This window comes from Mustela nivalis (genome assembly GCF_964662115.1).
Source record: "Mustela nivalis genome assembly, chromosome: 10".
NCBI classification, from domain to species: Eukaryota; Metazoa; Chordata; class Mammalia; order Carnivora; family Mustelidae; genus Mustela; species Mustela nivalis.
The window spans coordinates 42,399,161-42,426,436 of NC_139029.1; the positions used below are offsets into that span (position 1 = coordinate 42,399,161).

Here is a 27,276-nt window from a genome sequence, read left to right on the forward strand (position 1 = left end):
TTGCTCTAGCCTCCCAGGTAATGATGGCTCCCAAGATAGGCCACACCAGGGGCTTTTACTCATCCCACCCCCTCTGGCTTATTGTGCCCTTTCCCCACGAAACACTGCCCCTGCTCTTTTCTCAATTCCCAGCTCAAGCGTCATCTCCTAATCTTATTATCTCATGAAAATGTCACCATTTTAAGTGCACTCTTCCATCACCCCTGCCCGCCTCCTACCCAAAGCACTTTTTATGAGCCTGTTTTGATACTTGTAGTAATGGTTTATTATTCTTTGTTAAACCATGAGGCTCTAAGGGGCAGGAATGAGATCAAAGTTATCTCTGCATTGCCAGCACTAATAAGGCCTTACAAAACCATTACCGGGAATCAATTTGCCCGCTGTCAGACTGATGCGGGATCGGCGGAAACAGATCTGCTTCCTCTCCTCTCCTCAGCAATTTCTCCCACTACCGCAGGGAAGGAGATGTGCTTCCGCCAGTTCCTCAAATAACCAAAACTCGTAAAATGAATTTTAGTGTTCTAGAGACTGAAACACCATTCCTTCTTCTAACTCTCACGACACTTCACACAACACCTTACAGGAATCACCAAGGACCGGCAGGAGAAATTATTCACAATAACTTTATTCATTCTTTGCAATTCTTGTGACATTACAGTGAAACTCTAACCTCAATCCTCCTGCTTTGAGGAAGTTCTCGCAGAAGGATTTTGCACAGTTTCTTGCCATGTCATCGTCAGCTGTTGGCATGAGTTTGGAGCTTAGAACCTTGAAAACAGAGAGACACAATTAGATAGCTCAAATAGATAGTCATTTTCAGCAGAAATGACTCCCTCGCTAAGTAAAACAACCCAATAACTCCAGTCTGAGTATCAGTAAGTGCTGCATATTATTTCCCTGCCCGCCCCCAGGAGGAGGAGGCTGACACTTCACAATTGAACTAATCGTGTTTTCCAACTTCTATTTAGTTAGCAAGAAAAATCTGTTTTGTTGTAGAAAGCTTGTATGCTTTTTTTTAGGAGACTAGCAAAGCTGGATGTCTCAGGCTTAGATAAGATGATGTGGTATGTTAGACATATTTTTGAAAAAGTAGGTTAAGTTTTCTGTAAAATAGCCCATTCCTTAAAAATGCTAGCTGAGAGGCGCCTGGGTGGCTCAGTTAGCGAAGCATCTGCCTTCAGCTCAGGTCATGATCTCTGGGTCCTGGGATGCAGCTCCGTTGCTGGGTTCTCTGCTCAGAGGGGAGTCTGCTTGTCCCTCTCCTGTGGCCCTGGACCCTGCTTGTGCACGTCAAATAAATAAAATCTTCAAAAAAAAAAAAAAAAAAAAAAGCTAGATGAGCCAATAATGATTCTGAAACTCCTACTATTTACTGACCACATACAACACAGTAGGCATAAAAGGAAGTTCTTACATGCAGTATGTATTTTACTTTGTAAGACTGAGACCCAAAGGCTAACTGACCTCGAACCCAGATGTACCTCCCTCCTAAATCTCTGCCCCTGTTATGGCACTGACATACATACCTAAAGGAAAAAACTGAAAATTCTGGTATGGCAGATAACTTATGAGATACTTAGTAAATACTTATTAAGTACTTAGCAATCAACTGCTTACTTGGTTGTTATGATTTAAAAATTAAGGAAAAGAAAAGGAACCCACTGCCTCAATTTTTCCAAGGTTTTAAAAACATACAAACATACACTCAGGGGTGCCTGGGTGGCTCAGTGGGTTAAGCCTTTGCCTTTGGCTCAGGTCATGATCTCAGGGTCCTGGGATCAAGTCCCATATCAGGCTCTCTGCTCAGCAGGAAGCCTGCTTCCTCCTCCCTGCCTCTCTGCCTACTTGTAATCTCTGTCTGTCAAATAAATAAATAAAATCTTAAAAAAAAAAAAAAGATACACTCAAGATCCTTTTCTATTCTGGCAAATGTTTCTATGAATCCATGGGTTTTATGTGCATAGATCTTTTTCTTCCTAAAGTACTCTTTGGGAAACAGGCTTGTCAGCCTCAGATTATCAGCACAGCGTGGGAGGAAGGGAGCCCTCTGCTTTTCTAACCCTTCCTGTGAATTGACAGCCACGTACATGTACTCCCCATTTTTAATGGACAGCAATTTAGTGAAAGTGGAAGATTTCTTCAAAAGAATAAGCATCTGGAACAACCACTTTAAAGCTTCCTAGTAGGCAAATGCAACTTGAAGACTAAAATGCAAAGAAATTAACCGTTCAGGGTTCATAAAAAGAAGTGCTTTAAAAAAAATTTTTTTTCTAAAGATTTACTTAAGAAAAAAAGAGAGAGAGAGAGAGATCATGAGCAGGAAGGGCAGAGGGAGAGAGACTCTCAAGCAGACACTGAGCACAGAGCCCAATGTGGGGCTCCATCTCACACCCCTGAGATGAGGATCTGAGCCTAAACTGAGTCGGACACTTAATTGACTAAGCCACCCAGGTGCCCCAAAATGAGTGCTTTTGAAAGTGTTCAGTTTTCCAAATGTTTTGTGTTATCTAAAGCAAAAAAAAAAAAAAAAGCAACAAAACACAACCCATACTCCCCCCACCCCCAAACACAAACAACCTCTCAAAGGAACTCCCACTTAATCAAAAGTCCTGAAATTGTGCTGGAGGTATTTTACTACTATTGGCCTTTGGCTTTAAGATAATGCAATCCAGGTAGTTAATGACAAGCAACTCATGGTTGGACCACTCTGCTCTTCTGGGTGCTCTCAAATGTGGGTGTTAAGGTTTACACCTTAACTTTGTTTAAGACAACCATTCAAAACCAAATGACAAATCTGGCAAGTATTGCAAAATTTATAAGCTTAAACTGGCCAAAAATTTCTGGGCGATTTTCTGTCTTAAAATATCATATACATGTATTTTTCAATGCCCACATTAAATAAAGACAAGCTATCTTTTAAAAACATTTGCTAAATATTTTCTCCTTTTGAGTCCAACACATTTCTTCCCAAGAATGATTACTTTAAGGCCAATATGAAAGAGCACAGCTTGACCACAAGAGCAACAAGTGATGCAGAAAAATGAATGAATATATTTACATACTAAATTAGACCGCGAGATGAAATAAAACTTGGGGCAAAGCAAAATCACTTAGGGCTTTATTTCCTCCAGACCTAAAATGGCAAGAAGGTCCAACCTCTTCAACCCTCCAAGACTGGAGTGTTTCTACTTGCTCACTCTCCCCCATCACCCATTACCACTCTGCTCTTACGACTCAGAGGTATGTAGCCTCTCTTAGATCTTACTCAACATCATGGAGCAGATACCCTGTCTTTTCAACTGTACTCCTTTAACTACCACAATGACTTGCAGACACTAAACAGTAAATGTTTATTGAACTAAATCTACTAGTTTAAAGCCACTTTTTGGAAAGAGGGTAATAAAAACATTCTTTTGCTTAAATTCTTCCAAAACTTTTTTTTTTAAACCTTGAAATGATAAAGTTAATCTATTTTCTGACAAACTCCTCACAGCTTCATTTATGAAAACCAATTACAATCATTTTTAAAAGTTAGGATGCATTCAATAACAAGAAGGCTGAGGATAACAACTGTATTAGACAGACTCGCTAAACTTCCAGAGGAAGAGAATGGCATATTTTATTACATAAGGCTTCCTCATTATTAATTTACAAGTGGGTTTGCGAGTGTAGCAGTGCGCATAGGAATAAAGTGGAAAAAAACAAAAAACAAAAAACTGAGCCTTTTCTGAGCCCAGAAAAACCCAAGATGGTTCAGTTTATGTTCTGTTTTTTATTTTTTTTTCCAAAACTAATTTTTTCACAGATCATCCAATAAAAATACTTATCTCTGACATCTAAAACATGGATGTGCAAACAAAAATAGCTCGGATGAAACAGGGGGGGAAAAAAAAAAAGAGACTTCTTACTTCCAAGTTGTAGAGCACTCTGAAGGTAGACATTCCTGGAGCAAAGGACCGAAACAGACTTTCCAAAATCGAGCTGGCGCTTGGCTGATGCTGCTGCTTGGAGACCAGGGATGGAGACTTTGAGGACTGAGAACTCGTTTCAGACAGTAATGTCTTCTGAGGTTTTAGAGAATGAAAACAAAGGATGTATGTGTTAAAAGCACAAGTTAAAGAGAAACATACCTCAGTGTGCACTCTAACCTTCTCTTCCTTTTTAATATAATTGCACCAAAGTGATTTCCTACAAATTAACCTCAAGGACACATCACTTGATAATCACTAACAAAAGATTGAATTCCATCACACATCCCAACCCTACAGGAACTCATCTGAGAGTGTCTTCTAGGTAATACTACCAAGGTCGTTTTTATTTGTTTCTGTATTTTAAAAATCTCTACTACTAAGTACTGATAATAAAATTATTAACTTGTAGAAGGTCTGAACATGTTTTTAGCTAGCACTAGTGATACGTTTTTGCGGTTACATTCATTTTTTTCTTCTCCCTGCAAATACCTAAGCTGTGTATGACAACACTATGAGCTGAAGAAACTTCAACCACTGAAACAAGTTCGTACCATAGTGCTAACAACTCTGTTCTACGTGAATTTATTCTGAGATCATAATTAAACATTATAGGCAGAATATAATTTTAATACATATAATAAAATTTTTGAGGAAGAACATTCTAGAAATTGAGATGAACTTTAAATATCAACTGTGGAAAAAAATTAAATGATAATATAATTAAGGAAGCAACTCAAACACAGGCAACAATCACATTCGGAGAACTGTCATGACAGAAGAAAAATGTCTCCACTGAATCAGGACTACAGTCTGATCCTGGACAAGACACTTAATCTCTCTGGGCTTCAGTATCTTAATCCAGAAAAAGAAGAACGTGGATGTACATGATATTAAAGGCTCTTCCAATTCTAAAATTTGATGTCATTACTGACTCTAGGTCTTTTAGAAGTCTACATGAAGTTCTGATTTCCATTTACAACAAAAGTATTTTTTTTTTTAAACAGTGGGGAAGAGAATTTTTTTTTTAAAGATTTTATTTATTTATTTGACAGAGAGATCACAAGTAGGTAGAGAGGCAGGCAGAGAGAGAGAGAGGAGGAAGCAGGTTCCCTGCTGAGCAGAGAGCCCAATGCAGACTCGATCCCAGGACCCTGAGATCATGACCTGATCCGAAGGCAGCGGCTTAACCCACTGAGCCACCCAGGTGCCCCAAAAGTATTTTTTTAAAGAAGAGCTGTTACGGGGTACCATATGGCCTGAAAGTGATTTCAAGTTGTATTTTTACTGACTTGTGACATTAAAATTTCCAGGTCCCTGAAGTCGAGGACACTCATACCTTTCTTCCCAAGGAATCAAGTTGATCCAGGGCTTCCTGAATGGCTGGGTCAGTGGGTATCAAGAGCAGCAGCTTTCGTACTCGTAGAGTTATCCTGAAATTTTGCAAATACAAATTTTTCAACATTAGCCAGTTTCAAAACCAAAGTCATTTGTTCCCGACAAATGTAAAGTCAAGTCAAAATGTACTTAGTTCCCTAACCTTAATAACTTTCTCTCTTTCAAACCTCATACATGTTTATATTTACCTTGGCTCCTCCAGATTGGCAAGCTGGTAAAGCATGTCAAACACATTACATACGAGTGCCATCACAACACCAGGGAGTGATTTCTCCTGAGGGAAAAAAGCAAACTGTAAATACAAACTGACAAAAACATTTTCTCTTTTTCTCATCAAATATGCCAACAATAAAATTACAAGTTCTGAAAGAGTGGCTGCAACAAAGCTTGAGGGGAGCAGTGTGCTCACCTGAGGAACAGAGACTGGCGGGACCACAACCTTCTAGAGACTGTTACCTGGGCTCTCCCCAACCACCTGCTGGTGAGGGGTTAAGGTGCCAAAAGGCAGGCAGTGGAAGAGAAGTAAAATGATGGGCAGGTACAATTAATAGAATGGACAGCAGACTCCACTGAAAGCTGATCAGAGCTCGTCAGGAGCAAACAAGGCAATGACTGATTGAAAAGCAAAATGAAAGTAGTACATGGATATACACACTCCAGACAATAGGTAGAAGCAGCTTACATGTGACTAAAGTATGGGTTTTTTTTTTCTGGTTATAAAGATAAGAAACTGGGGGCGCCTGGGTGGCTCAGTGGGTTAAAGCCTCTGCTTTCGGCTCAGGTCATGATTCCAGGGTCCTGGGATCGAGCCCCACATTGGGCTCTCTGCTCAGCAGGGAGCCTGCTTCCTCCTCTCTCTCTGTCTGCCTCTCTGCCTACTTGTGATCTCTGTCTGTAAATAAATAAATAAATCTTAAAAAAAAAAAGATTTTAAAGATAAGAAACTGGATGTCACTGTAGATTGTCACATATAAGGGAACATTTTAAAATAAATTTCCGATAAACAGGAGACGATTTAGAAATGTTAAGCTTGAAGATGCTACTATGTACAGGTGTACTGCAGATATCACAGATTCACAACCAGACCACGGTGAGAAAGCAAATATTGCAAGAGTCAAATGAATTTTTTTTGGTTTCTCAGTGCATATTAAGTTTATGCTACAGTCTATTAAGTGTACAGTAGCATCGTGTCTAAAACAATGTATATGTCTTAATTAAAAAGGACTTTATTGCTAAAGAGTGCTACCCATCATGGGAGCTTTCAGCAAGTTGTGATCTTTCTGCTGGGGGAGGAGCTTCTCGGTGGTGATGGCTGCCCATGGATGCGGGTGGCTGCGGCAGTTCCTTAGAATTAGACCACCAAGAAGCTGGCTATATCGACTGACTCTTCCTTCCAAGAATGATTTCTCTGTAGCACGCGATGCTGTTTGATAGCATTTTACCCACAGAACTTCTTTTAAAATTGGAGTCAATTCTATGAGACCCTGCTGCTGCTACATGAACCAAGTTTCTGTGATACTGTGAATCCTCTGGTATCATTTCAACCACCTTCATGACATCTTCACCAGGAATAGATTCCCTCCCAGGAAACCACCTTCTTTGTTCATCTGTAAGAAGCAACAGCTCACCCTCAAGTTTTACCCTGAGAGGGCGGCCGCGCAGTCCCACCTTCAGCCTCCGCTTCCCGCTCTCTTGCTCCTTCCGCCCCATCTGCAGTCACTTCCTCCCTGACGTCCTGACCCCTCAGAGTCACCCATGAGGGCTGGAACCAACTTCTTCCAAACTCCTGCTCATGATGCTATCCTGACCTCTTCTCATGAATCACGGATGTTGTAGGATGGTGAATCCTTTCTGGAAGGTTTTTATTTCACTTTGCCCAGAGCCAGCAGAGGAATCACTATGGCAGTGATAGTCTTATGAACCGAATTCCTTAATCAGAAGGCTGGAATGACTCCGTGATCCATGGGCTGCAGAACAGATGCTGTGTCAGAGGGATTCGAACACTTACCTCGTCCGTCTCCCTCAGGGCTCTTGGGTGACCAGATGTACTACTGTCAGTGAGCAGGAATATTTTGAAAGGAATCTTTTTTTCTGAGGAGGTCTCAACAGGGGGCTTAAAATACTCAGTAAACCATCTTGTAAATAAGTATGCTGTCATCTAGGCTTTGTTGTTCTGTTTACAGAACACTAAAGTATAGATTTAGCAAAATTCTTGAGGGTCCTGGGGCTTTATGAATGGCAAATGAACACTGGTTTTAACATAAAGTCACGAGCTGCATGAGCCTCTCCCATGCAAGTCAGCCCGGCCTTTGAGGCTTTGAGGCCAGGTGCTGACTTCTCTGCAGCTGTGGACGTCTCACACGGCATCTTCCCCGACAGAAGGCTGCTCCGTCTACACTGAACATCTGTTGTTCAGCGCATCCACCTTCACGAATGATATGAGCCGGAGCTTCTGGATCACCTGCTGCGGCGTCTACACGGGCACTGGTTGCTTCACCTTGTCCTTCTACGTTATGGAGGCGGCTTCTTTCCCTAAACCTCACGAACCCACCTCTGCTGCTTCCAGCCTTCCTTCTGCAGCTTCCTCACCTCCCTCAGCCTTTACAGAATGGAGAAGGGCTCGGGCCTTGCTCCAGGTCAGGCTTGCCTTAAGGGAATGTGATGGCTGGTTTGCTCTTCTATCCCGGCCGCTCACACTTCCTCCACGTCAGCAGTAAGGCTGTTCCACTTTCTTATCATCCGTGTGTTCCCTGGAGCAGCGCTCTCAGTTTCCTGCAGGAACTTGTCCTTTGCTTTCACAGGCATACTGCTGTGCTGCCTGGCTAGGTGTTTGGTGCAAGAGGCTTCACTTTTGGCCTAACTCTGCTTCTGACCTGCCTTTCTAAGCTTAATCATTTCTAGCTTTTGATTTAAAGTGAGACGTAGAGCTGTTCCTCCCACTTGAATGCTCAGAGGCCATTAGAGGGTTATTAATTGGCCTCATTTCAATACTGTTTGTCTCAGGGAATAAAGGGCCCAAGGAGAGGGAGAGAGATGTGGGAACAGCTAGTTGTGGAGCAGTCAGAACACACACAACATCTATGAAGTTTGCTGTCTTACATGGGCACAGTTTGTGGTGCCCCAAAATAATTACAATAGTAACACCACGGATCACTGACCATAGATCATCATGACATGACTTATATATGACAAATATAAGAATGTAAAGTTTAAAATACTGTGAGAAGTACCAAAATGTGACACAGACACACAAAGTCAGCAAATTCTGTTGAGAAAATGGTACCAGTGGACTTGGTTGGTACAGAGTTGACACCAAGTTCGATTTATAAAAAACATACCATGTGCAAAATGCAATGAGTGAAAGGCATGCTTGTACATTGTTTCTGCTGTGATTAACTGTTATACTACTACTCTGAGTGGGAGCTTTCTTAAATTCTTCCTATTACATAAGTGTAGCCACTTAAAAAAAAAAAAAGAAAAGAAAAGAAAAGAAAAGAAAAGAAACAACCCATTACACTAATACTAGCCCTAAGAAGTTCTTGAGATCTAAAGTAAGTTTATGCCAAGTTAGAAAAAAATGACAGTATACAAAAATCTTCTATTTAGAATTAAAGCAATACATATAACTATGGAAAAAAACCTCACGTGCTGTTTAAGTATCTTTACATGATGTCTGGTGTGATCTTACTTTCTAGACTGAAAAAGTGAAGAAGCAGAACCAGGCCCATCTTCTGTACTCTGGTACCAAGCTCTGTCCTGACCCACAAAGGGTATCAAGTAAATGGCGGATTCATGGAATCACTGGGCAAATACTGAGTACTTACCATGTGCTAAGCACTCTTTTCGGGGCTGGGGATACAACAATGAGCAAAACAGACAGAAGGCAGCTCTCACGGCATTTAAGTGTATCTCACCAGGGAGAGAGAGACATTAAATAAGATAAAACATACACTATGTTAAAGTAAATCAGGAAGGGAGATACGAAGTGCAGGGATGGTGTTAAAAATGCAAACAGGATTGCCAAAGAAGGCTCACTGAGAAGGCAACATCCAAGTGAGAGCTGAAGAACGTGAGAGAGGACCACCAGGATACTGGGGAAGAATATTCCAGACACAGGGAAGTGCAAGTGTAAAGACCTTACTAAATACAAGGACCATGGAGGCCAGTACAGCTGGGGCAGTGGCGGGTTGGGGGGGGGGGTCGGGGGAGGTGATCTCAGAGAAGTCCCAGGAGATGAGACCTATAGGGCCCAGCAGACTCTGCCTCCTGCTCTGTGGGAGATGATGCCCTGGAGCACTGGAGCAACACGTGTCTGCTGTTCAAGCAGAGCCCAGGCTGCTGGGTGCTGCACAGAGGAGACACTGAAGCGGTGTTGGGGCAGAGCTGGGAGAGCAGGCCAACATGGCTGAAATCCTTCAGGTGAGGCATGACAACTGCCTGGACCCATGTGGAAGCCATGGAGGCAGACAAGAGTAGCTAGATTCGAGATGCATTTTGAAGGCAGAGTCGAGGATCTGCAGGACTCGCTCAGCTCTCCCCTTCCTCTCTGGCTACTCTGTCGTCTGCCCTGCCAGGTCCTCTCCACCCTCGATCTCTACGCAAAGAAGCTCCCTGGCTCCATCCTCTGAGCTCTCTGTCTACACTTGCTGTTCCCTTTGGAGGAACCTCATCAGTCAGGACTTGTCCAACAGAAAAGGACTCAGCCCACCGAGCCTATGTGGGCCACAGGCCCAAGTATGAAGATGACCAACCTGACCTGCCCATGGATGCCCCCCGCCACCCCCGTACCTGCTCCATGGCGTACGAGGAGCTGAAGACCCCGCTGCCGCTGCTGCTGGAGCTGGTCGAGGAGTCCGCCGAGCTCCCGGATGGGGTCCCACTGCCTGATGTCTTCACCGTGAGGATCTGTTCATCAGAAAAGCCCAGCTGGTGGAGGAGCTTTTGATCTTTATTCACCGTCAGCTGCAAAAAGTGGTTTCTTAATTAGCGGGAGGGAAAGGAGGATGAAGGTATGGCTGTCAGGCCGAAGGGCCAGATGGCTGGTGCAGACCTACCAGACTGTCGTTGGTAAATATCTGTATGTTGTCCACAGGCGAGCACAACTGCTTGGCTATTTTCCACCGCACGCTCCCTATGGTCTCATTACTGTGGGCCTGCACAATCAGATCAAACACCGCTTGTGAGGAGGAAATGGGTGCCGGCCACTGTTCCAGAAGCCAGGAACATGGAAGAGACCCCACAGACAACTCTCCCCTTTCATAGTAATTCAATGTCCACCTTCCCACTTCTGCCCTTGCCATTTCGTGAAATCAAATCTCAAGTCCTGCTGCGGAGTCTCCACGCTCTCCTGTTCTCTGCACGATCCACCACCAGCTATCCTGCCTGTCACCGAATGAGCCACCCAAGTCCCACTGCAGGGCCTCTGTCCCTACAGCTCCCTTCACTTGGAATGTTCTTCCCCAGAAACAACTTGCTGTCACTTCATTCCATCTTTGCTCAAATGTCACCATCTCAGAGAGAACTTCCCTGCCCATTTTTTTTTTTTTTTTGAAGATTTTATTTATTTGAGAGAGAGAAAGGATGGGAAAAAGAGCATGAGAGGAGAGAGGTCAGAGGGAGAAGCAGATTCCTTGCCGAGCAGGGAGCCCGATGTGGGACTTGATCCTGAGACTCCAGGATTATGACCTGAGCCCAAGGCAGTTGCTTAACCAACTGATCCACCCAGGCGCCCCCCTGCCCATCTTTTTAAGACACTTTACATACATGCACCACTCTCTACCATTCTTACTCCTTGTAACACCCATTACCACCCGATACTGTATCACATGCCTACTTATATGCCTTCTACCCCATCATTTCCCTTTCACTGCAGGTGTTTAGTCTGAATTTGTTGACCAAAAGGCTTGTAGCTCATGCAGCTATCCCAGTCCATACTGCTCTCGAGAAAGTAACAAGACGATCCGAGAATGGCCCCCAGGATCAGCGCAAACCTACCTCTACAGTGAAGGTATCTTTGGTAGACTCATACGTAACATTGAGAGTTAAAAGATGTCCATGAAACGAGGCCCCATGAGGTAGAATAGTTCGTGGAACAGAGTAAAAATCCTTGAAAAAGAAGTCAAACAAGTCAGACGTAGTGCGTCACTGAAATATCTTAGAAACACACACTTAACACAAATTTAACGATACAATGATAAAGTGGCTTTAAAAAGACAGGCTTACCTCTATAGTGATCACGTAGCGTTCGGCCAGAAGCAGCAATCTCTCAATTATTACAAGTTTAGTGGATCTATGGATTAAAAAAAATTTTTTTGGAACATATATGAAAAGAATTGCTTGATTCCGGTCTGCTTCACTCAAACCCAAACAGTTAGCACTCACTGGTCTAAGGCTGAAATCTGCAGAGACTAAACTTCTCCTGCACCCAAGGTGGGGGGAGCGGTGGCTCAACCAGCTCACAGCTGGGACACACCCATAGAGTCAGGGAGGACAGCATCTCTCCTCTCCTGTCTTCTCCTCTCTTTGTAAACAGCTGTTCTGTAAAGAGAGGACCTGGGTTTCCAGGTCTATTTGTCCGTCAATCCCCAAGAACAAACTATCAGTGAGTTTGAGTCTCATAATCTTACAACTAAAGTACACCACATGATTTGGTAAACATGGACCAAGTGTTACCAAGTTCTGACCCGCCTGAAAATCAGAAGATGACTAAAAGCCAGTAAGTCTACCACAAATAACACCTGCTGTTTTAATGAGCCAGAGGATGAAGAGGAAGTGAAGGATAAACAATTGTTTATCTGGTTTAAAAGAACATTCTGTGTAAATAAGAATTTATTATTCCACTGGTTTTCAAAGTACTTCAGAAGTCAGCAGGCACTGAGAGACAACCATGTCTAGAACAGGCAACATATGGCCAGGAAGTGTGGAGCTCTAGCACACCTGAAAATGAAGTCCCTTTTGGTCAGACTCAGGGTGTATTACTAATTATCTGAATTCACAGGACTCCAACATGCAGCAAGCTTATACATTCACAGCTCCATATTTTACGAAAGAGAACATTATATGTGTTAACATCAAGAGATGAAAATCCAAGTGCCCTTAATTGAAACATGTGCTATTCCAGAAAATCTAGGCATTTCAAATACAGGTATTTCTAAATCTGAAAAAAAAGGTACTACCATTTTCTAACAATTGGTTCGTTTTGCTGATCAGCAGTATTGGAAATTTCACTTTAAAAAGAATGGATTAGGGGTGCCAGGATGGCTCAGTGCGTTAAGCCTCTGCCTTTTCAGCTTGGGTCATGATCTCAGGGTCCTGGGATTGAGCCCCACATCGGGCTCTCTGCTTGGCGGGGAGCCTGCTTCCATTCCCCCTACCCCTTCTGCCTACTTGTGATTTCTCTGTTAAATAAATAAATAAAATCTTAAAAAAAAAACAAATAGAATTTATTAAACACATTTTAATAGTTCTGTTGAACATATTTAACAGAGTTCTAAATCCTTTCCAGCTATGGGCAAGACTAGAATTTGATACTTAGATGGAAAATCCTTAGAAATATCTAAGTGCTAATAGTAAGTGAATGAGTGAATTTATTTATGCCTCCATAATGAATTAAATCACAGACAGCATCGCAGAACACTGTGTAGAGGAGGGAATAACTCCTGCCCTCCCAAAGACGGGACAATTAGAGTGAAAACAAGATTGACTACAATGTCCTGGTTCAAATGCGAGTTAAAAAAAAATTTTTTTTTGCAAGTTTGAAATTTTATATTATTAAAAGTGTTTAGAGTTTTTAACAAGAAAAAAATGATCCTATGATTTTGCTCTGTACGCATTCAAACATGAACTGATTCAGAATAAAAATCATTTAGTAAAAAAGAGAAAAACAGAAAACACACTTATTTAAAGATGTTCTAGTTTGGAAATTCCAATCCAATAGCCCAATCCAATAGTTCATTAATGCATTTCTCTTCTGGTTTGTCAGACAAATGAATCATTAAGGACCTAGGCAGGGACTGATCACATCTTACAAACATGTAATTAGGAATTCTCAATGCACATTCTCCACCAAAGTCTTATTTGAAATACACTTCCATCAATGTGGGAACGCAAAGGTCATGTTAGTGTTTTTATCATGAGCTGAATCTACAATCACTTTCTACTATCTTAACTATTTTTGGTAAGGTTTTATTTTATTATTATTTTTAAGTATTTATTTATTTATTTGAAAGAGAGAGAAAGACTGAGAGAGCAGAAACAGGGAGGAGAGTGGGGCTACATCCCAGGACTCCGGGATCATGACCTCACCCAAAGGGGCAGATGCTTAAGCAACTGAGCCCCTCAGGTGCTCCTGTAAAATTTTATTTTTAAGTAATCTCTACAAGCAATGTGAGGTTCAAACTCACAACCCCAAGATCAAGAGTTGCATGCCTTACCAACTGAGCCAGCCAGAGGCCCCACTTTCTGCCATTTTATTTTTATTTATTTATTTTTAAGATTTTATTTATTTGACAGACAGAGATCACAAGCAGGCAGAGAGGCAGGGAAGCAGGCTCCCTGCTGAGCAGAGAGCCCAATGCGGGGCTTGATCCCAGGACCCTGGGATCATGACCCCAGCCGAAGGCAGAGGCTTTAATCCACTGAGCCACCAAGGCGCCCCTTTTCTGGCATTTTAAAAAGAGCTCCAAGAGGGCTGAGTTGTATTGGCATCTCTCTCATGTTAAAAAAATATCGCTACTTAGTACTCAACTCATTTTTAAAAAAAGATGAAAAGATGAAGAATATAAGGATTTATTGTTTTGACTCCTTTTCTAAAGGAAGGCTTTAAAAAGAAAAAAGAACTGTAAATTAACAAATACAAAGGCCTTCCAGGAGTAGAAAATGACAATCTGAGTACCCATCACTAGAGGGCAGCAAAGTAAGCCTTGTTGGGAGCACCTGCCAAAGTTTCCTGGGCACCACCAGTTTGGGGCTACTAAAAACAAAGTGCTTGTAAAACCTCACAGTACTATTTGAGCTCCTTCAGTCTAACGTTCCTGAATACTCATCTTCGTTCCTTACCACAGCAAACAGCTATAGCAAATACCGAGCTCAGATTTCCCTGATAATATCTGTCAACATTAAACACAGTAATGTGGTCACAGACATCAGTTCAAAACTACAACACAAATATTTGGTGATGAAGTTCTTAATAAAAATTATTTTGAGAAAAAATGTAAAGGAAATACTATTTCAACTATGATGATATTACAATGCACGATTTTAACTAGCCATCATCTGCCATTTCATTTTTTTTTTTTTTTAAAGATTTTATTTATTTTGTAAGAGAGAGAGAGAGAGAGTGAGAGCAAGCACAGGCAGACAGAGAGGAAGGCAGAGTCAGAGGGAGAAGCAGGCTCCCTGCGGAGCAAGGAGCCCGATGTGGGACTCGATCCCAGGTGACCCGAGCCGAAGGCAGCTGCTTAACCAACTGAGCCACCCAGGCGCCCCTGCCATTTCATTTTGCTTATGCTGTAAATGCCCTGATTTGGGCACAAGGAGAAAACTGCTCTTCATACAATAAATATATCTGGTAGTCTGTCGCAAAGAGTAGGTTACTCCTGTTACGTAGAGTCAAAGTAAAGGGATTTAAATACCACCCCCCCTCCCGCCCCAAATTAACAACAGAAGTTGTCCACTAGGCAGAGGGGAGGGGCAGAGCAGTGCTTGGGTGGTGGTGATGATGACCTACAGATCTTGAGGGAAAGACATACAGATTTGGGGAAGTATGATGGGGTCATACAATTTCTCGGGATATGACTATTTGCAAAAATTAAGACATAAAAGGAGGAAATCCACAACTGAGACATCTCCGAAAAGAGCTGCCAGTTATTTTTTATTTTTTTGAACTGAAAAAAGAAAACACACACACACACACACACACACACTCCTGCATCAGGCAAGGACGTGCCATCACTCCTGCGCACTTACCTATATGGAGACTGAACTGACGTTGCTACAGTAGGCATAGCAGTCGCTGTCAGCATTTTTGTTGCTCTCGTCACAGCATGCGTCAGAGTGGGGCCGCCAAGGGCTGAGCTGGCTGCCTATGAAACAGAACCAATCATTCTCTATCAGGGTTTTCTCAAACCTCAGCTTTACTGATATGTGGGGCTGGAAACCTTTGTTGGAGGGCTTTCTGGGCTTCACAGGATGTTTGGCAACCTCTCTGACCTCCTGTCACTACCCACCTACCACGAGGTACCAGTGGGAACTCTCTGGCTGTGACAACCACAAAGATGTCTGGACATTGCCAAACGATCTCCGGGAGGCAGGAGCAGCTCCAGTGGAGAACTACTGTTCTACATATGTTAAAACTTAATTGGTACCTCATTTAAGGTCCTTGAATATTTTAAATGGTTTCTTTTTTTTTTTTTTAAAGATTTTATTTATTTATTTGACAGAGAGAAATCACAAGTAGATGGAGAGGCAGGCAGAGAGAGAGAGGGAAGCAGGCTTCCTGCTGAGCAGAGAGCCCGATGCGGGACTCGATCCCAGGACCCTGAGATCATGACCTGAGCCGAAGGCAGCGGCTTAACCCACTGAGCCACCCAGGCGCCCCTTTTAAATGGTTTCTAATGATGACCTATCTGGATGAAGTCACAACCTGGAAAATTCTGTATGGATTCGAGCACATAGTCATTATCAGAAGGTTTAACTTATTGACATTTGGGGGCAGCAGCCTATGTTTTTGGAATACTCTCCATTAGGTATAAAATTTAAACATGAGTTAAGAATGAAAGTGACTGCTTAATGCTTTAACCATCATGCTGGAGCTATAAGGCACTAGAAACAGATTGAGATAGTATCACACAGTAGACTTCTAATGGACAAAGAACATCAATACCACCAACTACTGAGTGTCCTTCTGGGCCTTTAGTAACATTTAAGATATAGTCTCGGGTGAAAATGGAGATGGGTAGGAAAAGCTAATTCTTTCATGAAACTCCTTGACAGAAAGAGAAAACAGAGAAAAGAATCTATTAGAAATGTGGAATGTGGGGTGCCTGGGTGGCTCAGTGGGTTAAGTCTCTGTCTTCTCAGGTCATGATCCCAGGGTCCTGGGATTGAGCAGTGCATCGGGCTCCCTGCTCAGTGGGGAGCCTGCTTCTCCCTCTCCCACTCCCCCTGCTTGCATGGTCTCTCTCCCTCTGTCAAATAAACAAACAAAATCTTTAAATAAATAAATAAATAAATAATTTTTAAAAACCAAGTAAAGATTAAAAAAAGAAAGAAAGAAAGGTGGAACGTATAGCAGATCTGTTTTCTGAAGACAGTTCCTATACCCCAAAACAGGGGGTGGGTGGAGTGGGGTAGAGGGGTGGTGGAAAGAGAAGGAAAGCTTTCTCATAAAGGACACTTCTGTACTGGGGGAATCAAGGCAAATGTTTGTTCCCTGTGTGACAATAAGGTACTGTCGACAAATTCTTTAGTAGAATCCAGCCACAAATATCAATATTTTACATGATCCCAATATTAAAGGAAAAACATCAAAGCATTTATTTCAAAAAGAGGCTCAAATGAAATACAGAAACAGGTTCAAATGAGATTTACCACTCACTTCTAATCTCGTGTAACAATCAGCAATAAATTTCTTATGTAATGATACAGAATCCTAAAAGTAAGAGATAAAAGAAATTAAAATTAATCTGACATTTTGTTGCAATCATTATTAAGAGCAAAACATCAAAATAAAGTGAATTTTGGGGCATACCAAAGGTGAAAACTTATCAATAAAAATACATATATAATCTTCTGTGCACGAGCACCCACCTTCTTTAATCTAGGATTTAGGTTAATATAACTATAGTTTATGATTAACTGAATAGCTTCATTAGCAATTTCTTCATCAGGTGATTCCATGGCTATTTTCCAAATGAAATCCATTCCTATCAATTCCAGCTTTTCTACATACTGTTCAAAAGAAAAAAAAATTATATAGTACACCAAAATTACAGACAATTATCTTTTATTATATCACTCAGTCTACCCCTTTCAGGTTAATATGAATTAAGGCTGCAAAAACCAAGCTACACACGAGAGTACTGTTGTACTGATTTGGAACTTTAAAACAAAGAAAAAGAAAAAAACACAAACACTGGGCTATGTCCATGGCAACCAGGATAGTTATGGAGTGCTGTCTCCAGATATTGCTAAACCCAAGCTGGAAATACACCTAGACAGGCTACAGAAGAGGAAACACATAGGAGTGAGGTGGGCACCATATTCAGTTTTTCTCCAAAGGGCAAGAGAGCCAGGCTAGAAGGGGTTAATAATCCTTGAGGCTCAATATGGTCTTCCCAAAGCTCAGTTCAAGGGACAGGATCCAGGCCTTAGAGATTTCATAAAAATTCTTGCCATCCAGAAGCTACGTCTTGAATCAAGAGTTATGCCTTAGAAAAGAGAGTTATTTTTTGTCTCCTTTCTTAAGGTCCACATGTAAATATAAACATATGCTATATACATTCTATGGGTCCTCATTCTCCTGATTCATGGACTGTTCCTAAAAATTTCTCCCCAAATCCCCGCCACTGTGATGAACTAAAGATTCATCTTCAGAAAGATGTTGTAACTTTTTAGGAACATGTCCATTACCAGATCTGAGGAGTTGGAAGCTTCGATGAAACGACCCCTCCCCTACATTCACCCAGCCACAGGAGGCTGCCGGCTGCCCCAGGTCAGCAAGAAGCATGGAGGGATTTGGGAGTCAACTGTACTCTCACCATGCTGGATAGGGGGCCTCCGTTATGCTCTAAGAGAAGCCCTGCAGTCAGTGCAGTTGAGGAGACACCCATTCTTTAACAAAATTACAACACTTTTGTTGTGTTTTACTAGATTATCCAAACTACCCAGATTTCAGAATAATGTACTCACCAACTGAGCTCCTTGTCGTTTCAATCGATGATCACAAAGATTCACATTTTCAAAAAAAGTCTTAAATAAGTTAAAACCTGAAATTACAGAAGGTCAGATAAATTCACACACTCTAAGTACCACAGATAATCAATGAAAAGCCTCAAAGTATCTCAAGAACTCAAACTGTAAAACTCTTAGTACAAAACAGACATAAATCTTCAAGACCCTGGATTAGGCAATGCTTTGTTAGATATGGTACCAAAAGCACAAACAACAGCAGAAAAAACAGATAAACTGGGTCTCATCAAAATCTAGAACTTTGTGCTTCAAAGGACTACAAGAGTGTGAAAAGTCTATCCACTGAATGTGACAAAATATTTTCAAATCATGTATCTGGTGAGGAGATACTATGCAGAATATACAGCTCAGCAATAAAGACAAGCCAACCTATAGTGGACAAAAGGTTTGAACAGACATTTTTCCAAAGAATATATACATACAGCCAATAAACACATGCCCAGATGCTCATTAGTATCAGTCATCAGGGAAAGGCACATTGAAACCATGAGATAACCCTTGACACACACCACAGCAAGAATAAAGATGACAGACAGTAACAAGTGTTGGCGAAGATGGGAAGGAACTGAAACCCTCAGATGCTGCTGGGAGGATTATAAACACTGCAGCCACTTTGCAAAATAGTTGGACAGTTCTTCAAATGTTAGTTCCAGGATACAATTCCACTCCTTGGTATACATCAAAGACAAATGAAAACTAATGTCCATACAAAAACTTGTACATAAAATGCTTATAGCAGTGTTATTGGTCATAGCCAAAAAGTGGCAAAATAAGCCAGAAAGTAACAACTCAGTGTCCATCCACTGATGGACGGATAAATAAAATGTGGGACAGATAAATAAAATTTCAATGGAATGTTATTCAGCCATAAAATGAAATGAAATACTGATACATCCTACCATTTTACCATTTGAGCTATCGGGCCATATAATTTAAAATTAATCATATACCATTCACAAAAAAAGGAACTTAGCTGTGATTATAAACATATGTATACAGAGATGTAAAGAAAAGTCCAGAAGGATATTCCAGACTGAGAAGCGGACTTCAGAGGAGAGGAAAGAAAAATTTCTTAAAGAGCTGAGAAAAAAAGATTTTACATTGTTTTCCTACCATTCATTGTGATTTCATATGACTCCAATTTAAGAATTTTCTCCTTGAAAAGCTGCTGTTGAACATCACTCTCGAGATCATGCTGCCCTTTTGTAAACCATTCAAAACACATCTGTGGATCAAGACAAATGTTATCCTATAAGTAAAATCCATTTCAGGCAAATACATACTCCAAAGTGGGAAAGTGAAGAAAAGTTTAAACCTTCAAAAATATTTATTGATGAAATACCACTGAAAACTGAAATGCCTGGTACTCTGGAACTAAATAAAGCAGTTCTAGCAACCTTTACCCCAGATAATGCAAATATAGACTCACATCGTTCAATGGAACTTAAACTTGGGCTTCTCCACTAATGTTTATTAACAAGCCTGGCTATGTATGTGCCAATGACTGTGCTAGGCAAGGGCACGTATATAGTCCTTTCGACAATACTATCAAGCAGTTATAATTCTGTAAAATGAGATGAGCCAACAGTAATTCATTGTTAAAATACGCCAAGTCAGGTGTTCTGCTCCTGGTTTAATCTACTTTCAGCTGCTTAATTATAGTTAAAAAAAAAATCTGTCTAGGCATTTATTTTTCTTTGTGTTTCTGGGGTACAACATCATTACAGGGACTCAAAGTTCTGGTTGGTAACTCGAAATTAGTTCCATGGGAGGGAGAAAAAACACAAGACACAATAAGAATTCTGTAGCTGTGCTAGCTGTGAATTTGATTTTACCCGGAATGGTATAAAAATTACTAAAGAACTCATATATTTAGATCATAGATATAAATTACATAAAATATTTTTTCAGCACTTATAGTTCCTGGCCTGTTAGTACAAAGTATGCTTAGCAAATTGAGAAGTGTTTAGAATTAAAGAAGTAAAACACACAAAAAATATGAGACACCCAGAAAAGGTAAAATATTTAAGTTCCACTTCTGCCTTATTTTACCCACACTACCGTCTTCTTACCTCTCTATCTAATTCACAGACATCCTGGCCAGTCACAAGACACTCCCAGATTTCCTTGGCACGATTCCAACCCAGATACAGTGTAGCTTCTTGTAAGAAAAATGCTAGAAATTTTAAATGGGCCTCTAAATACTGCAAAAAGAAGTAATGTTAATTAGTTAACTCCAGGCACTCCTTCCTAAAAGGAAAATGAAGAACAAATCTTTTTAATTAAAAAAAGAGTTCTACCTAACACTTTCTCATATAATTTAGGGTAATATAAATGTGAGACATCTGTTTGTAAGCTGACAGCACAATGTAGTAGAAGCTACTTGCAGTCTATTACCAATTCCAGTTGACTTAGGATGTCAGTAAAATATCATCTCAGCCATCTCAAAGTAAAACACCACAAACTCACAAGCGGTGGAAATATCATCTCAGCCATCTCAAAGTAAAACACCACAAACTCACAAGCGGTGAGTTAAGATTTTTCTAATTTTTAAAAACAAGGTTACTAACCAGTAAGAAAACTATTTGTTTTTAAAGAAACAAAACAACTCTTCAGAGAACCTGACAATTACTATTTCCCATGAAAGACAAAAGAAAGGTGGTGATCTTTATCTCAGGCCGTTTTTAGGTGATTTACTGAAAGATTTACCCAGAAATAACACTTTTCTCAACTTTTGTTTTAAAATGATTGCAGTCAAAACAAAACCCGTTTGGTCACTACAAAGATACCTCAGGCTACCTCTTTCAGAGAGACACCCGATGAATGTAATTGTTTACAGTTCAAGTGCAAAAAGCCAGATGAGCACTGTAATCACGACACAAAAGCGCAATGGCGGGCGGATACCTCCCGGTAAGTGTATCGGCCGTCCACCAGTGTTGAACCAGTTAAGCCTCCGGGTCCAGCCACAGCGGCTGCAAGTCGATGACAGGCTATCAAACTTCCTGTTACCAATTTCACGATTTCAAAATTCTTCTTCAAGTCTTGAATAATGCTCTTGGCAGAAACAACAAAAAGAAAGATGGCATGAGAAGCTGCAGTAATTTTGTCAGTTCAACACAAACAAATAAAACCATCTAGTATGCACATAATTAAAATTAAGGGAATAAACTTTTCTGCTAATTTTCTCCTTCTACAGAGTTTTGTTTGTTTGTTTGTTTGTTTGTTTAAGGTGACTTTCCTAAGAACTATTTCACTGGCTGTGGACTTTTCTGGATCTTTCTTCCCAAATCTCTCCCACCAAGGAAGATCCAGGTTCTTAAACAACCCAATCTTCCTGAGATCAAATGTGTTCACATCTTTCCAAACACATTCTGACTTTCAAAAACTGGTATAATCATTTCAATAAATTAAGGAAATAAAAAGGAAATGAGTTAGGATAGATTAAAAGAAAAGATCCGTCGATGGGGTGCCTGGGTGGCTCAGTGAGTTAAGCCTCTGCCTTCCACTCAGGTCATGATCCCAGGGTCCTGGGATCGAGCCCCACATCAGACTCTCTGCTCAGCAGGGAGTCTGCAGGGAGCCTGCTTCTCTCCCTCTCTCTGCCTGCCTCTGCCTACTTCTGCCTACTTGTGATTTCTCTCTGACAAATAAATAAATAAATAATGTAAAAAAAAAAAAATCTTAAAAAAAAGAAAGAAAAGATCCATCGAAATGAATGCAGAAGGATGTTTAAACTCAAGATTATTAGAGACTATAAATGAACTATATTAATAATCGTAAAAATGTAAAATAGTGACTTTAAAACCCAGCAATCTCTTTATGTTTCGTTATTCTAACAGCTGTGTGTCTAACTGGTTAGTCACTGAACAGGGCTCTTCTCTTACCTTGTCTTGCTTTTGGTAGGTCTGTTTTATGAACGAGCGGGTGATCTCATGGAGCTGACGCAAGGCCGGCACCACCCATACAAACTGGGGGTTATTTAGCTGAGACGACTAGAGTTAAAAAGAAGTTACATCAGTTACCACTAGAAATAAAAGGCAGGCTAAATTTACGGGCTATAAAAATTTCCCAAGTCAATTAGATTTTATGGCTACACATTCTATTATTTTTCTCTTCACACTGCTCATTTAGAGCGCATCTCCATGCATTCATAATTCAGTCTTCAACTTCATATTCTGCATGCAATTTCCTAAGGCCAAGAACTGCAAACAGGAGTGGATGTGAAGTGACAGTAAATGTATAGGGGTACATCAGCAAAAAACAGACGACAAGGAATTAGCAACTTCAGAGGATAGATTAAGTAGCACAGGCTGCTAGGACATGTTGGAATGAAATAAGCTGATGGCCAAAATTTACCCTGGATAATACTGAGCTGGCTGATAAGTAAAATGGTATAAAAATATGATTTTCTATAATTACACGATTAAGATACCAATGATATGATCAAGATACTGATAGTGGTCTAAATATTAAAGAAAATACTCAGGAGCTGCTTGTACATCCTAGTTAGAACAATTTTGCAAGAGAGAATTCTATTTTTATTAGTTATTACAGCACTATACAGTTATACTTTGTATTTTTCATAACACTTTCAAATGTTATTTCTGAAACTGATACACGACAATCCAGATCTTTCATAGTACATATCTGAAAAGTCCGATGCTTGTGAAATGATCTTTAAAAAGAGAACTGTTCTTTAATACATAGCATCTTTTGAACTATAAGACATTTATAAAATTTGGAAGAGTGTTTAACACTATTAATCAAATTATCTATTAAGTCTCTAAAAATCTGAGTAGAAGTTTTAAGCCCTTAGCCTTTACTTTAAAGGCTGGATTTTGCTTTTGTTTTTACAGCTTTCTCTTCCTTCTTCAAGTGTCTCTGTCAGATGAAGACCTATATGAGGTAGAAAATACTTTGGAAAAATACACTTTCTGTCTCTGGCAGGAAAAGACTATACTACCAAATATATGTATTTGAGAGAGCTATTGCCAAAAACAGTACTGGTTTTCTTGAGGATCAGCCAATCAATCATCAAATACCCTATTTCCTGGATTCTAAGATACAGGTTTTATAAATTTCAACATTTCTGAAATTGAGGCTTCTTACAACTGTCAAAAGTAACTTAGCAGCTACTAGGTGTAGGAGTAAGGTTCTGACACAGCTGTCCTTACCTGAATGCATGTACCCTTGGCTGCATATGAAATGTATTTGTTTGTGCATCTACCTGTCGTTTTAGTTGTGACCTCATTTCTGTAGCACCAGACAAGAATGGCTTTTTAACTTAAATTTGGAACAAGGATTTGTTACTAAAATTCTTATAAAAAAAGATGGCACTATGATCTACTATCGACTAGCCTGTTGCATCTGTCAACTCAATTAAAAGCAAAGAAAACTGCCAGTGGTCTCAGTCTAAAGCATTTCTCACAGCTGGGGGAATTTGGTATGACAGACTCAGACCCGATGAAGGGCTCTGTCACCCAGCACTAAATGTCTCTGTCCAAAGGTACACCCATAATTCGAGAGAAGCCATTTATCCTGTAATATACACATCACAATTCAATTAAGGAAAAAAAGCAGACTGATTTACCAAAAAGGACAAGGACACAAAATTTCATATTCTTTCACATGCCTCAAAAGTACACAGTCACTCTTGGTAGATTTCAGCAGTCAAAATCACTACTCTAGATAATGAAAAGCACTGTGCCAGTGAAGCTCTGCATACTGGTCCAAAAAGAGGCTTCCATTCAGACTCTGGGCAGGAATTTTAACAAGCGAATGGTGAAAGGAAATGTGCAATTTCTTTTTTCTTCTTTGCAAGCTTATTAGGTCTGTGATGCGGGGTCCAATCACAGGCATCTTAGAATCAGAGAAATAAGGTATATATTATAGGCCAACTATTTGCAAGACTACCTACATATTTCAGCTAAAATAGAAGAGCTGCAAAATGACAAAGAATAAAACTCTAAGGCTTAAGTCCAAACCGATACCTACTAATGATTATAAACATTAGGATATAAATATGAACCCTTCAGCAAATAATCAGATATATTAAAAAAGCATCATTATGAAAGACTTAAGTCAATTATGGCTAGAATATTTTTATTTTAACATAGAAAGTCATCCTGTGGAAGTTGTTCAATGTCCAATAAAATTAAGGAAATCCTATAAAATCGGAATTTAAAAAGTACTTCTGATATAATCTTCCTATAGTTTAGTAGTTTAACAGGAAAGTTTAGCAGTTTAACAGTTTAACAGGAAAGATGTTATTTATTTCATCGTATCTATGACACTAGGTTGCTAAGTTACAAGAAAAATTTAAGTGATTTTTCTCTAGTTACCAAAGGGGCAAGAGACTATGGGAAACAATTAAAATGAGCATATTGGATAATGCCTGGTAATGGAGCTGAGGTTTCGTAAGTAGGAGGTAACGGCATGTTCGAAGCAGACACTGAACGTCAGCTGAAGCCTCAGAGGTCAGGTGGTACAGCCTACAAACCTGCGCGTAAACCCTCACTCACTGTCATTAAACAACTTTTCTCCTGGTGTCTCCCACGATGAGGGAGTTAGGAGGCGGTGCCCTCGACGGCAGACTGTTCTCACTGAAGTGCACTGTCTTCTCATATTGAAACATGCCTCCCATGACTTCTTGGGAGACCTAAAAAGTCAGTGCAATCAAACTCTACCACAATCTAAGTCTCCGAAGAACATGTTCATATTCTTTCTTGAATTCCATTCTCAAAGCTGAACATCCCCACTTCGTCATCTGTCTTATTTTTCTGGACCTAGCCATTTATCTAGATTCATAGTACCAATTTTTTGCACAGGAGGACATTTCTTAAAAAGTCTTTCTTCCCGTGCTAACCAATCACTGTGAAACTGCACTGAGGACATCTTGCTACTCTTGCTTTCAGTTACACATTTCAGCAAATAGTGGCCACTCCACACTGGGTAAGTAAAGATTTTAGTGTCCTCAACAGGGTGAAGGGGAGGGATCAAGAGGAAAGGACGGGCATCTACTTAGAAGCTGCCAGGTGCTGTGCTGGGGGAAGCCTTAAGAGAATGACTTAGGGTTACGCAAACGCTGCTACTTGAGTAAAAATGACTTTTTTGGTTTAGTAAATTTTCTTTTCTTTTTTGGATGAGTACATTTAAATTTTTAATTGAAGGCAAAAAGAAGTGAAATAAGAGGGAAAAGGCTGGGGGTAAACAGTGGAAGGCTAAAGGAAGCAAAGGAAAGAGGACCACGGGAGCCAAGGGTATCCTGGCAGAATCTACAAAAATGAAGTTAAGAAAAAAAGGTCAGGATTTCTGAACACAACAGTGGAATCTGGGAATTTTAAAAGTGTGAAAAGCAGAGGGGAGGGGAGTCAGAGTCAGTTGGGGGCAACAGAGGTAGCTAAGGTTGGGAGGGGAGTAAGAGGTGGGTGATCTTGTCTTACCCTTTGCTTAGTTTCTGTGTAGCCTGGCAGGGAGACATTATCCCCAGTCAGCCCACCTTGCTGCCTGGCAGGAAAGGGCATAGCATAGAAAAACACCTTTAGTGGCAGAATATATCTCACCCCCCTGCCTGGAGTCATGTCCAGGGGGTTTTGATCTTCCCACTGCCCCCCTCAGCCGTGTGTACTTCCAGAGAGTATCTGTGAGCACTTAGTTCACTAGAAAGTGCTATGTAAATGCAAGGTATTGTTATCTGGAACAAAGTAACTTTACTGGGAGCAGTGGGAGATTTAAAAAAAAAAAAAACAAAACGAAGAGTACTCCTTTCAAGTTTCACAAAATGACTCCAAAAATGGCCCTGCTGCTGTTTGAGTTCTGTCGTAAAACAACAGGCATGAATGGAGGGACTGCAGAGAGGCAGCAAAGACGCAGGGATGCCGTGGACCGACCGGGAATGCTCTGAGCCTGAGCCGCACGAGGAAGGAACAGAAGGAACGGACGGTGGGAAGGGGTTTCTGCTTTCAAAAGCCAATTTCCAGGGAACAGTCTCTTGGGTGTGGACCCCTCCCATTGATAAAGAAACGTATCTGTTACTGAGAAGAAAAGACCACTATTGTATAGATACCCTTTTCCTCTCACTGTCACTACTGAAGGATCTAAACTCCTTACATAACTCTGGACGAGGTCCAAGTGTAAAGGTGGAGGCTGCAATAAATGATCCGGACTGCTGAGCTGAGAAAACTGGAAAAATTCGTATTATATCTGAGAATGAGAGCAACGCTGCTGAATTAAAGGAACGATTCCTCATAGCCTGAGCACCATCAGCTCCAGGCTGCGAGTGACTTTTTGAAAATCTCTAAAGCTAGCGTGTATGTAGAAAATTCACCTGATCGAATTCCAGGGTCAGAAATTTAAACACCAACTTCTTAGGTGTCCCTAACTAAACCTGATGACCACACAGAACTTCATGAAAGACCACTGAGTCACCACAGGCTTTTAGCTGAGCGTCTCTAAATACACCAGTGAAAAGGAGCAGTGTTCAAGATCCTTTAAAGAAATACTTCTTAGAGAAAGCCAAGAAAAATGTTGAACCAATGAAATAACGGAGCCCCTGGCTAGTCACCAGAACCTTTTCTTATGTCACAGTAAGAGGAAGTCCCTCTCACTATGAGGCTCTCTGTTGGGTCTGCGCAAGCCAAGGGTCTTGGCCAGAGGAGTGTACCGCCTCTGGCCAGGGCTGCAGCTCCAGTTGAGTGGCCCTGTCAGGAGCCCCCTAGAGCACGGGAAAGCACGGGCAGGCACGGGCGGATGCTGAAGCACTGGGGCGACAGGAGAGCTCTGGTCCTCACTGCTTCCTCCACTAACCAGGATTTTCAAAGCGAGGCCCCTAAGTTCCCCACAGCCGAAAGGCCAGAGTCCTGAGCAGGGGAGAGCTCCCACAGCAGTCGCTAGCCACAGACCACCTTCTAGCCTCAGACCCCAGCAGCAGGACTATGGAATT

At 41.0% G+C, this 27,276-nt stretch overlaps 1 protein-coding gene across 3 annotated transcripts in view; it reads right to left on the reverse strand.

The window, feature by feature from the left end:
- The window catches only part of USP24 (ubiquitin specific peptidase 24), a 138,280-nt gene that overhangs the window by 55,733 nt on the left and 55,271 nt on the right, over positions 1–27,276 (reverse strand). For all 3 annotated transcript variants that reach the window (XM_082688546.1, XM_082688545.1, XM_082688544.1), the window contains exons 17-32: positions 22,220–22,327; positions 21,240–21,389; positions 20,408–20,539; positions 19,449–19,560; positions 18,276–18,352; positions 17,175–17,315; positions 16,963–17,016; positions 15,333–15,448; positions 11,589–11,655; positions 11,361–11,471; positions 10,421–10,519; positions 10,155–10,328; positions 5,555–5,640; positions 5,308–5,401; positions 3,909–4,064; positions 671–768 (exon numbers count right to left, since the gene is read on the reverse strand). In XM_082688546.1, the coding sequence (XP_082544672.1) occupies positions 671–768; positions 3,909–4,064; positions 5,308–5,401; positions 5,555–5,640; positions 10,155–10,328; positions 10,421–10,519; positions 11,361–11,471; positions 11,589–11,655; positions 15,333–15,448; positions 16,963–17,016; positions 17,175–17,315; positions 18,276–18,352; positions 19,449–19,560; positions 20,408–20,539; positions 21,240–21,389; positions 22,220–22,327 (1,775 nt within the window). The remainder of the gene's footprint in view (positions 1–670; positions 769–3,908; positions 4,065–5,307; positions 5,402–5,554; positions 5,641–10,154; positions 10,329–10,420; positions 10,520–11,360; positions 11,472–11,588; positions 11,656–15,332; positions 15,449–16,962; positions 17,017–17,174; positions 17,316–18,275; positions 18,353–19,448; positions 19,561–20,407; positions 20,540–21,239; positions 21,390–22,219; positions 22,328–27,276) is intronic.